A 12,441-nucleotide genomic window follows, 5' to 3' on the forward strand; every position below is an offset into this window, starting at 1 on the left:
CATTTGGCATATTTATCACCACGTGTGATGTTGGAATATGCTCTTCCATACTGCTGCTTGCTGTTCTCCTACATGTGTACTCAAAGACTGCAGTCATCCTTTTTGTCATATTATCACAGGGGGAGCTTGCATTAAATTGCTTCTTGACTGTGACATGACATCTAGTTTTTTTCCAGAGCTGGTATTTTCTAGGATACAGTCTTCCCTTCAAAAGACACAGCCTAACTTCAGCTCTAAAATACAGATTTTGTTTGAATGGGGTCATTTTTTCACCTTATGCAAAGCACTCTTAGTGACTGTCTTATTGTCACTACACTAGTCTGTTTCTCTGCAGTCTTTTATTTATATAGCTGGTTTACATCTATATCTGGATCATCAAGGGATACGTTGGATCCTCCATTCTTCCAGGACCCTACTAAAGTAAACCCCCAGAACATTCTAATAATGATGACTAATGGCTACTTCTCATCATTTGTCACTCTCCTCTTGATTCACATGTACTTTACGGATACTGTATTATACTATTTTTTTAAATTAGTTATATGACATCAAGAAATGTCTGTAATTACATTTGTATGACTACAATATTGTATTGAGCTGAACTTAACGGAAGACCCATGTCACGGGAGCTAATACTTCCCATTCATTCTTTATTAGATAAACCTTACAGCATCACAGAAAGATTGATGGAGTCCAGTTGTTTGAGGCTGCTTGCAGAATTTGAAACAGCCCTTTTTTTGCCCTGTAATCACATTTAGAAGCCACAAACCAAAAGCTTACTTTTGACTTTGTAGAGTTTAAACTTTCATTTGGAACAAATAAAGCAGGAATTCCACATCTCTAGGCAAGGGATAATTCCTAAATTCCTTAAAAGTCTTGTTTAATTGATGAATTACACTAGCATCTATGTATAGATTTTAAGATAAAAATCTATATTTAGTAAGAGCTGTGACTTTTGAGAAGACACTGTGTATTCTTAAAGAAGAAACTTCAGTTCATACTTACATATTTTATTGTGCTTAATGGCTCCACATATTATTCTTAGTAATTGAGAGAATTTAATATAATTAATGCAGTATAATGAGTAATGGTCTTTAAAATGTTTCTACAAGGAGATCTTCAAGAGCCTGGGATTTAAGTTATTTTGACAGAAAATAGGCTATGAGATAGTTTATAGCACTTCCCAGATACACCCAAAATCTAACTGAAAAGTGGGATGCTACCTATGCTGTTGTCTCTGAGTTGCACTTTCATGGACCTAAGAACTGCGTTGCTTTTTTTGGAGTCCTCAAACCGCACTTTAAGCTGGCTCTTAGATGAGTGATGAGCCTGAGATTCTGCCATCTGTTCCTCGATCACTGTATGCAGCTTCCATGCGGTCAGAAAAAACACATACAACAATGCAAATTAAATAATATACAATAACATATTTTAATAATACATATAATAATGTTGAGGTTTATGTCACATAGAAAAGAACCGTGCTTCAATTCTAACAGTTCCATTGTAACAATTGTAATTTTCTTTGATGATTTTGCCCTTCATAAGCATGATGGGATCATTATGCCTGTCTTCTCTGAAGCTACCAGTAATTTTTTTCTTCCCCCACATCAGTGGGTGAGGCCATTATATGGGCAGCCATTATGTGACAAAACACAGTGTCTAACTTTGCAGAGCTGGTGAATTAATTCACATGAAGTAAATGTATCTCTGGAGTATCAGTCCATGTGTGATAGCTGTATCTAAGAAGACTTTAAAAAAAAAAAAAAAATATATATATAAATAATAAACCAGGTCTTAGAGTGCCTGGTATATTCCCAATAATAATGATGATCATAATATTGGTATTCTACAAGTTCAGCCTTACTTTTGCCTAACTTCTTCATGATGCCACGTGTGATAAACTTAGTCATCACTGAGCAAACTGGGAAGTTATTTGTTTATATAAAACAACAGTGCTTTTCCCACCATTTAAAGGCAGAAAAGCTATTTTCAGGTCATAGCAAAGTAATTTCTGAGGCAAGCTTTACAAGACTTTCCACTTAATTTAGCTAGTTATTCCCAAACAGGTTTTATTCCTGCGTCTGCTTTCCATGTCTGTGTGTTCTCCTTCCTTACCAAGTGTTTTCCCTTCCCACCTACTCACTAAGGTGACTGGCCTTGCGGGACTACCACAAAGTACTGCCAAAGTACTGCTGCTTTCCACATATCTCTTCCTCCCCTCACCCCACCACTGAGCATTACTTTTGCCTCGCTTCATTTCACAGGCATTTAAGGCAAGATTCGCTCAGATCTGTAAAATATGCAAAGTCCTATGGAGGACTGGAAATCAGCATGACGGTAAGAACTCAATCTCTTAAAATGGCAAGGAAGTTATTGGATAAGTACTCAGTTAAATCTGACTGTACTATTACTTACCAATGTAAGGAGGAATTAATTCTTTTAAGGCCAGAAAAACTACATATGAAATGCACAGAAAATGTACAGAAAATGTAGCTTGTTTTCACACAAGCATTTCTGGTATGTAGCATCCCCTCTATTCTTAAAATCACCACTGCTATTGCTGCTATTATACACTCACTTTAATATGCTCAAAAATCTTCAGATTTCAAAAGTCTTCTCAAAATACAACTTGAGATGGTAAGAAAACAGAGTTTAATAAAATTCCATTTGTCCATCTAAATTATTCATGTATGGAAAATAATTTTTCATAAGTAATTTTTCAGATGCTATTTTTAATGCTGTGACAACTCAAAAGCAGCTTTGTGTTGAATCTGCAAGCTCTATGTACTTAATTCTTGGTGATGAATATGTGCTTTGCTTTTTGAAGGTAATTTGGCTTGGAAATAAAATCATGGAAGTATGAAAATGCTGAAGTGTACATACAAAGTATGCTTCTGACTATTCTGGTCATAAGCTTGTATACATGTTAAAAATGTGGTAATTTGTTTATGCAATCACCCTCAGCTGTCTGTGATAATGTGCACTTATTTAGATGTGGAACTATCTGTGTAAAATGCATATGTAAAAGCAGTTTCCAAAGTGCTGAGAAGCATTGGGGTAGGGGGGGTGGGGGGCTGGGGAACGGTTAGGAAATTGGATTTTTTGTAAAATCAGTCTGGAAGTCAGAGGAGAAACTAGAGAAAAATTAAAACAAGAAAATGTCTCCAATATCGCTGGCAAATACTACGATGTAAGTCTTCATGATTCCTAGGAGGTTGCTTTGCAATCTACATGTGTTACATGTAATTCCCAAGTGTATTGCGCTGGTGAGTGACCAAAACCAGTCTGGCCTGTCTGGCCTGCAGCCTGACTGGCTCTCTTTTCATGGGCACTGAGAAAGTGTTTTGTCTTGTCCTAGGTCAGCACTCGCAAGAGAAACCCACAGCAAAAGCAAATCTATGGCACATCAGCTTTTGTATTGCAGAAAATTACTTGCAGACCCTTTTACCTCATTAAACAGCATTACTACTGCTTTTAGGGTAGAAACTGCCATTCAAGCTGAGACTTCCCTACAAGGCCAGTCCTTCTCATTCGTGCTACAGGTGGGTGGGGTACCTACTCGAAATTGTGACTCATATCCGTGTGTGCTTTTAATTACTATTGGAAGAATAAATCCAGCAGACAACTGTACAGAGATAAGATAATAACCTGACTCCAAAGTTTCAGACAGGCTGGTAATCTTCGGCTGCCTCCAGGGGTGCTAGCCTGATGGAACAGGCTTTTTCAGTGGAGATAAGCATCCCATGCTGCAAGCGTCTTTAAGAAATGGTGCAAATGAGGGAAATAGTGAGGGACAGCTCCCCAGAGCACATAATCCCTCGCAGTCTCTGTAAATATCTATGGTTTTCTGCACTGTCAAATGAGCAGGTGTGAATCATAAAAGAGCTACCATTAAGGAAACCTATTCTTTCCTAAAGCAGCTCCTCTTCAATTTTAAATGCAGCTTAAGTACGGTTTAAGTGACATTGTTAGTCACAATCAGTAAGTGACAGGCAGATGCGCCTCCGTTTAAATTTCTTCAGCAGTCGATGAATTCTGGTCCCTTTACGTACATTTGTATTTTTAATAAAAAGGAGTTTTGTTTGGATGGTTTGGTTTCTTATTACCACCACTCCTCTATAAAATCTCTTCTGTGTTTATTTCTGCTGTAATCCCTCTTGCTATTCTTTGTATCTACAGCAAAATTCCAGGATTTTGGCTAAAGGGTTATTTTATCTTTGCTAATTAAGTGGTTTGACTTTTCTTGTGACTACTTAGAAGGTGCCGATTTTTTGTTTTCCTCTATTTCTCCTTCCTTCTTAGAAAAGTGACGGGTAAACCTGCAAGGAGGAATTCCTTAGTGATTTTAGACCTGAAACTAATCTTCACTGCTTGACAGAGAAAACCTCTCAGATGCTGACATCCCCAAATTAATTTCAGTCAAGACAGAGAGTCCACACTGCTTCATCTAAAATTATTACTCCTGGAGAAGTTTACAAGTTACTTGTCAGCCTCAACTGAGTTTACCCCTAACATTAGGAAACCTTAAAGATGAAAGTTGAGTGCTTGCTCCAGTAAGAAATCTTGACACCGGAAGCAGAAACAATTACTACCGATTAAGTAAAATATAAGATGTAACTATAAAAGTGTTCTTACCTTGTTAGTTACAAGTGACTTTAGTATGGTTATCTGAGGGAACAAATTAGCCCAGTTCTGCTTGGTAAATGCACCCACTTAAGAGCTAATGTTTAATGTTTTAGTATCTCACCTCTCCAGGATCAACAGCTGTTCCCAACAGCAGCTTCTTCGAGCAGGTTCCTATTCCTTGGCCAAGCTGTAGTTCTTTCCATTTTCTCTCACCCCTATTTCTTCCTAACCTGCTATTCCATGCAAATTAGAGTACTTGAGGCTTAGAATCTCCTCTGAAGTTTCTTTAACAATCTAACTCTACCAATTAGTTTAAAGAATGTTATGATGTTCTGCAGAGAATAAATATCACCATCACACGGGAGTTGTGTCAGGTTTGAATTTCTCATTGAGAAATTGCACATGAACAACGCAGATGATGGATAAGACCCCCACCTTTGATTAAGGATCTCACACTGCCATGAGACATACACGCCTGTAAATCCCTTTACTTTTCTAGCATGAAGGCTTGCTCTGGTTTCTAGCTTATTTTTAATGTGAGATAAAAGCCAACATTTTATCAGCTATTTACCACATACCTAGTAGTGCCATTTATGCTGTCCTGTCACACAACACAGTATTGGGAAGCTATTGCTCATTTCCAAAAGCAAAAAAAAAAGATGCATCTAAATCCACTTGTAAGGGTAAAAAGTGTTTCCAGTTGCAGCAGCAGTAACAAACTTTGGCATAAAAATTGTTGTTACTCTTAAAGCTTCCTATTGTCATTGAAACTTTGAGCTTTTGAACAGGCTTGTTCAGAGCCTTTCTTGACGTTCTTGAAAGGAATCTAGTGTCTTATAGGCTCAAGTTTTCATTCTCCAAGTAAGGTTTGATCAGTTCACAGGGAGTAACATCCAAACACATGGAATAAAGTTAACAGTCACATTTCCTCTGCCTTGAAATTGGGATAAATGAATATCATCACTTCCCTGGTAAAGCATATCCTAATTACTTGAAGCTAATGCACTCTTTCTAGTCCCAACATCTGGCATTTCTCTACCTGCCTACAGTCCTTCTAAACCACTGTTTAGTCATTGAATAGAGTACTTTGCACTTTTTAAAGCTGTGGTAGAGCAGCTGGTAATAGCTCTAAGTACATGTGCCTGAGGAGGTTTGCAGGGCATTGGTGTTTGGCTTTGGAAAGAGGTGGGGGGTGTTATTCTTTGATTCTTGATCTAGCAAGAAGAAACTTAGTAAAACTCTAGGAGGGAAGACAAGTTCAAAAAAAAGCACACTTGGATTCAGTGAGCCTGACATAGAAAATAGAAAACCAGCAATGCCATCCATGCTGTCAGTGCAGTGGATTCTTATGATACAGCAGCAGTTCTAGAAAAGCTACACAACCACCACCCTACCTGCAGCTGTATCATCTCCTGACACAGCAGTGAAAGTCGCAGCTGCTGTGGCAGCAGCTTCCGTGAAAGGACCAAGAGGATCAACATGATTCCTGGTTGGACCATAAGAAACCAAGATACCAGAGGGATACACCAGTCAGTTCCCACTGACTGGAAGAGGGGAAATATAAGCCCAGTTTATAACAAAAGGAAAAAAACTAATACCCGAGGAACTACAGGCCAGTCAGTACCAGCAAGATCATGGAGCAGATCCTCCTGAAAACAATGCTAAGGCCCATGGAAAATAAGGAGGCAATTGGTAACAGCCAACATGGCTTCACTAAGGGCAAATTATGCCTGTTAAATTTGGTGGCCTTCTATGACAGGGTTATAGCGTTGCTGGATAAGAGGAGAGTGACTGACATCATCTACCTGGACTTGTGCAAAGCATTTGACACTGTCCCCCACAACATCCTTGTCTCTGAACTCTAAAGGCATGGATTTGATGGATGGACTGCTCGCTAGATAAGGAATTGTCTGGATAGTTGCACTCAAAGAATTGCAGTCAGTGGCTCAAGGGGATGGAGATAGTGACAAGCAGTGATCCTCAGGGGTTGGCACTGGGACCAGCACTGCTTAACATCTTTGTCAGCAACGTTGACAGTGAGGTTGAGTGAACCCTCAGCAAGTCCTCACCACACAATGCTGTGTGGTGCAGTTGACACGCTGGAGGGAAGGGATGCCATCCAGAGGGACCTGGATAGACTTGAGAGGTGGGCCAGTGCGAACCTCATGAAGTTAAACAAGGCAAGGTGCAAGGTCCTGCACCTGGGTTGAGGCAATGTAGTAATAGGAGAAGGGGGAATGGCTTTAAACTGAAAAAGGGAAGATTTATATGAGATATTAGGAAGAAGCTCTTCACTGTGAGGATGGTGAAACACTGGAACAGGTTTCCCCAAGCTGTAGATGCTCCATCTCCGAAGTATTCAAGGCCAGGCAGGATGGAGCTTTGAGCAACCTGGTCTACTGTGAGGTGTCCCTCCCCATGGCAGGGGGTTGGAACTAGACAATCTTTAAAGTTCCTTCCAATCAGAACCATTCTATGATTCTATGATATAGTGAAGAACCAACCCATGGAAAATGAGCACACTCTAACAAAACAAAACCAAATCCAAATAACCCAAACCTGCTAGAAGTATCTCTGAGAGGCTTTTGAGATCCCACTGGCTGACTGGCACAGGCATGAGCTGGCTACCAACATACCTCCTATCCCAGAGTAGGTCCCAGTGTTCACCTTAAGCAAAGCAGAAGACAAACTGCAATCCCAGGCCACCTAAGCCCAAGTGGTAAAATTAGCTGTTGACATAAACAGAACGTTTTCCCCCACATTCCCATCCAAGGGCAAGAGCCTCACAGGTCATGGAAGTATTCAGGCTTTGAAATAGAGAGCAAGCTCTCTGGAGATGGACACAACTCAATAAGGACAGCTCTGTCTTCTGGTGGGACCTTGGGCCTGCTGCTTTGGGATGTCCAGCTCAAAGGAGGCCCCATTCAGAACGGCTTCCACTGGGGCCAGGAGAGCAGCTGGTACCGGTCTGTAACACAGCTGGGCGCAGCTCTTAATCTAACACATTGAATACTAATAGCCCAAAAGGAAGAGTGCTAGAAGTTTGTCTCCCAGACAGAGAAGCCATCCCAAAGCAGAGCAGGAGGATCCCACCAGCACCTAACCTGCTGGCTTACTGGACTGTCTCTGTCACTTTCACAATTTGAAACCAAGTCAGGTCAAGAAACTGCCACTCACTGGTGTGGCTGCAGCACCTGTAGTTCCGAGCATCCCCTTTGTATGATCTGCTCATGCTGGCTTTCACCAATTAAATAAAAAGCAACTTCAAATTCACCTCAAAATTACTCTCTTTTTGCAGTTTTTAAACTCTCAATGCGCCTCTTTCAAGGACAGTTTTGGTATTAAGTGTCCTTCAAGGTAACATACAGAAGGAAGGAATCTGTACTTTAGTTGGAGTATTTTAGCACTGTCGTATCCTGAGAAAAAGCAAAATGCTTGGCAAAACAGATCTACTTTTTTTATTACTGTTATTACTTTATGCTCCACTGACAAGTGCAGCACATGATATTACACACAACATCTGAGACAAAGCTTAACACCAAACAATGTAAAAGATAGCAGAACAGGAAAAAAAACAAAACAAAATTACAAACCTAGCTCCTCTTGAAACTGTTTGATACAGCACAAGCCTGAAACTCATCTGGCATATTCAAAACTAAATTCCTGGAGAAATGAAGATCTAGTGGATTTGGCTTGTGTCTTGGAAGTCTTTCCTGAGTGCTTCTAGTATGTTGGACCAAATGTAATGACAACATATCCTAGTAACTGCTGTGCTTGGGTCTGCTGCCAAGTTTCTTGCTGATTTTGTTCAGCTACTCAGATCCAGAGCAAACCATCTTTGGTAACTTCACTTCAGATTCAAAGATCCACAACTACTGTTCTCCTAGTTGCAAAAACAAACGTGGAGTCTCATAAAAAAAAGTGTGCTCCAAAATGCTCAGAGGTTAGACAACATAAATGTGAGGGCTTATTAGTCTAACTAAGCCGCCAGAAGAGAGGTAGAGGGGGTATATAAACAAACCAGTAAATATCTACAAATCCTTAGATATGAAAGGCTGCTTCTACTATCAAAGTCTGCAATCTCATAATTTAGAGCAAATGGCCACCTGAAACTGTTTCCAAGAACTGGTTTTCTCTGTAGTCCTATCACAGGTCTGCTGAGTTATTGCTATCCAGCTTATTTTTTTCCTACTTAAAAAGTGTGTTAGAAATCTGACCTGGATGTGCTTCCAGATGTATCTACACTACAACCAAGATAATTTAAAATACTGAATTCAGACACTTGCAATCTTAATTTCCTTAATTTTCAGTAACCTGTTCTACATTCATTACTTCTGAATACATGTCTTATGGGACTGAAAGACAGGAGTTTGAAGTTGTATACTTAAAATGCACAGCTTATTTTCATCCCTTTCCATGCATATGTCCAAGCATTATCTGCAGAAACAAAAACTGTTGTACTTATTTCAATGTCTAGTCTCCCACTTGATAATTGAAAACAAGCATTTAGCAGAGCTGCAGAAGAGCCCGTGACTTCTACACAAGACTTTTGACCGCTGAGGAAAAGCCTCTTTCTACTATCACAGGGTTTAATGATATAGACTGTATAGAAACTTTGATGAGAACTGGTATCTTCCTAGCAGGATCTGCAGGTCTGGAGCTTAGTGATACTCGGTTTGAATCCAGAAATACATTGCCTGTTAAGTGCATCATCAGATAGCTTTATGATATTCTCGCCAGGAGAACAAGTGGGATTTCTAAATAATTTTATTATGATGCTGAAAGTAAAAATACATTTGAGGAATACCTCTTCCAAGCTTGCTAGTCATACTAGAACATGCAGGGTTTTAAGATAAAACAAGTCCCTTTGACTATAAAGCTCAACAAAGCCTTTCAAGCTTCAGAAAGAGACATCCCATGATTGTCAGATCAGTCAATCATTCCACTGACTTCCTGCTGTAAGCAGTATTCTGGAATGTCCTCCATTCCCTGTTAGCAAAACCATAACTTTCAATAACACAGTTTTAGTGTCATGGATCCTCTCTGGAGTCTACATGAAAGTAAGGAGTCAAGTTAAAAGAATTCACATGCAATGAGAACATCAAGCTCTGTAATGAATGCAGTTTGGGAAGTGCAGTAATGTGCTGTACAGAATGGCCTGCTAGAATTATCCCAAATAATATACATATGTAAATTACATTTGCGCTGCATGAGTACATTTTGAAAACAAGAACAACTCTCCTACGTAGTATTTCTGAGGCTAAAAAAGAACAAGAAATAACATCTTTCTCTCTGCTCCAGCAAAGCTGGAGAACGCAATGCACATGAAGATGTTCATAGCTTCCTGAAACTTGGCAGTGCCTTGGTGGAATACCTCCATCTGGAAGTACCAGCCATCAGGCTGTCAAAGTAGGTGGTGACAGACTGCAACACTTGTACTGTTTGTAGGCAGCTCCTGCTGCTCATACCCTGCCTTCCTTGCGTTGTGCCCAGCCTAGAGGCCAACTCTTCCCCTCACCAATCCACAGCTTCTCTTTGCAAGCAGAGCTGGTGTCCTGCAGAACAGGCATAGCTGCAGAACACGCAACCTCTGAAGATGGTCTGGTGGCCAGAGCAGCCTGTGCTGCTCTGCAGGAGCTAGCTGGGCTCAACACTTTACAGGGGGGCAATTTTGTCAAACCTTCGTCTTCCCAACCGATCCAGCAGGGCTTCACAGAGTGTGTCTTGACACCCCTGGGACAAGATGCGTTCACACCATCACCCTCATAGCCAGGAAACAGTTGGTGTCGTCCCCCCCCAGCTTCACTCTCGATCCTGTTCAGGATTTAGGGCTGCTTTTCTCTCGTGACTGACCTATAGCTGCTCAATTCCAGAGGCCTCAGAGCACCCTCCCCTGACCAGGCCCGCGGCCCCCACGGCGGTCCCACGGTGCCCCGAGAACACGAGCTTTGCACAGCCCTGTCAATACCCGCAGCGCACTCCCCGCCGCCCCGTCGGAACGAAGCGGCCGGGCCCGCGGCTGCCCCTTCCTCCCCTCCCGCCCCAACGGGGCCGCGCGGCGCCTCAGGGGAGGAGGGATCCCCGCCGAGGCCGCTCCCCTGGCGCCAACGGTCACCCTCGGCCAGCCGCGAGGCGCGGGTGGCGAGGGGGCGGGCGGGAAGGCGGCGGCGCGTCCGCCACTGCCCCGGCACGGCGTGCCGGCGGGCAGGGCTGCCCAGCTCGGCTCGGGGCGGGCTGGTGGCAGTCGGCGCCGCGGGCCCTTTAAGACGCGGCCGGCAGGCAGCGTGCACATCGCCAAGGCAACTGGGGGCGGGCGCCGGCGGCCGCGCTGACGTCGGGGGGGAAGCTGAGCAATAACAACAGCGACGCGGGGCGGCGCGTCAGCGTCGGCGGTCCCAGTGCGCCTGCGCGGCCTGCGGGCCTGCTTCTATTTATGTGGGGGGGCGCCAAGATGGCGGGGTCGGAGGCGGCGAGGAGAACGTAGGGGGCAGCTCCGACCGGGCGGCGGAGGGGGGAGGGCGGAGGGAGGAGGAGCCGGGGCCGGTGGGAGGGAGCGCGGAGAGCGGTGTCACCGAACGCGTGAGGCGGGGGCCGGCGAACGGCAGGCGGGGGGCGGGGGGGGTGGCGGAGGATGGCGGAGCCGCGCCGGGTGCCGTTCATTAGTCTGTCACCGGTGAGGCGCCGCGAGGGCGAGAGCCCGGCGCTGGAGCGGGAGCCGGCAGGCCGCGAGCCGGAGCCGCCGCCGGCGGGCCGCGAGGCGCCGCTGTTGGAGCCGCCGCACGAGCTCTCCCGGCCGGAGCCGCTGCCGCCGCCCCGCGAGAGCGCCGCGCGCCTGGAGCCACCCCGCGAGACCGGCCGGGCCGAGCAGCAGCCGCAGCGGGAGCCCCCCCGGCCCGAGCCGCCGCCGCTGCCGCCGCCGCAGCTACCGCTGCCGCCGCCGCGGCAGAGCAGCCGGCAGGAGCCGCCGCCGCCGCAGGAGGCGCTCCCGCTCCGCCAGACGGTCCGCCTGGAGGTGGTGCTGAAGGACCCCACCGAGGAGGGCTGCGTGGAGTTCAGCTACCCGGAGCTGCTGCTGTGCGGAGACTCGCGGGTACGGGACCTCCCATTTCCCTCCCTTTCCCCCTCCCTTCCCATTGCGCTTCCTCCTCCTCCCGGCGGGTGGCTGCCCACGTCCCCGGCCTCGCCGATAACACTATCTGTCTGCCGCCCCTTGCTGCCCGGGGGTGGTCCCGACCCGGCGGGGCGGTGTCCTGGGGGGAAGTCCGGCGGCCTCGCAGTCGTTCTGAGCTCGTGCCCATGGGCGGAAAGGGAGGCTTCGCACTTGTCGTCCCTGAGTTGGCTGAGGGCTCCTGGCTTTGGCTGTGAGCATGGGCGGGGGAGTGCCAGTACCTTGTGCCCGGCTTTCCCCAGCTCTCGTTCCCTCCCCTTGCCTGCCTGGGGAGCGGTAGTGTTGCATCCTCCCTTTCTGGGAGCCTTTTCCGGCAGCTGGGCGAAACTTTTTAGCATGCCGGTCTGTTTTCCGGGTTGTCTATAGGCTATATGCAGGTAAATGGAGAGTTATAAGCCCGGCTCTGCTATAAGGCTGGGAAGCAGTGAACTGAGCATTAGCAGACTTGGAGATGAGTTTCTGCAGGGTGTTTTTTTGGGAGGGGTGATGGTGGTGAATGAGAGTTAATGTTGAAACTAACTTCGCCTGTAACTCTTTAAGAACTTCGTTCAAGAAAAAAAGTACTTTCACTTTTACTCTTCCTCCCAGCCAGAAAATATTTGGTACTCGAACTACTTCGGTTTTTCAGAAGATCTTGTCTAGAT

At 45.0% G+C, this 12,441-nt stretch overlaps 1 protein-coding gene and 1 long non-coding RNA gene across 4 annotated transcripts in view; one reads left to right on the plus strand and one right to left on the minus strand.

Moving 5' to 3' along the window:
* Positions 1 to 630: 630 nt before the first annotated feature.
* LOC133267927 (uncharacterized) lies at positions 631 to 8,508 on the minus strand. The gene is made up of 3 exons (XR_009742919.1): positions 8,223 to 8,508; positions 3,652 to 3,759; positions 631 to 1,368 (listed from the first exon to the last, which is right to left on the minus strand). It is a non-coding gene; the product is annotated as an uncharacterized LOC133267927 (long non-coding RNA).
* A 2,421-nt stretch (positions 8,509 to 10,929) lies between these two features.
* Positions 10,930 to 12,441, plus strand: part of UBN2 (ubinuclein 2) — a 52,694-nt gene continuing 51,182 nt past the window's right edge. For 2 of the 3 annotated variants that reach the window (XM_061450647.1, XM_061450646.1), the window contains exon 1: positions 10,930 to 11,719. In XM_061450647.1, coding sequence (XP_061306631.1) covers positions 11,261 to 11,719 — 459 coding nt within the window. In that variant the 5' untranslated portion in view covers positions 10,930 to 11,260. The remainder of the gene's footprint in view (positions 11,720 to 12,441) is intronic. The other variant, XM_061450645.1, reaches the window with a different exon arrangement.

Source organism: Pezoporus flaviventris, unplaced genomic scaffold (assembly GCF_033815535.1).
Source record: "Pezoporus flaviventris isolate CSIRO_AGI_PZ_B2104156 unplaced genomic scaffold, CSIRO_AGI_Pfla_v1 ptg000011l, whole genome shotgun sequence".
Taxonomy (NCBI): Eukaryota; Metazoa; Chordata; class Aves; order Psittaciformes; family Psittacidae; genus Pezoporus; species Pezoporus flaviventris.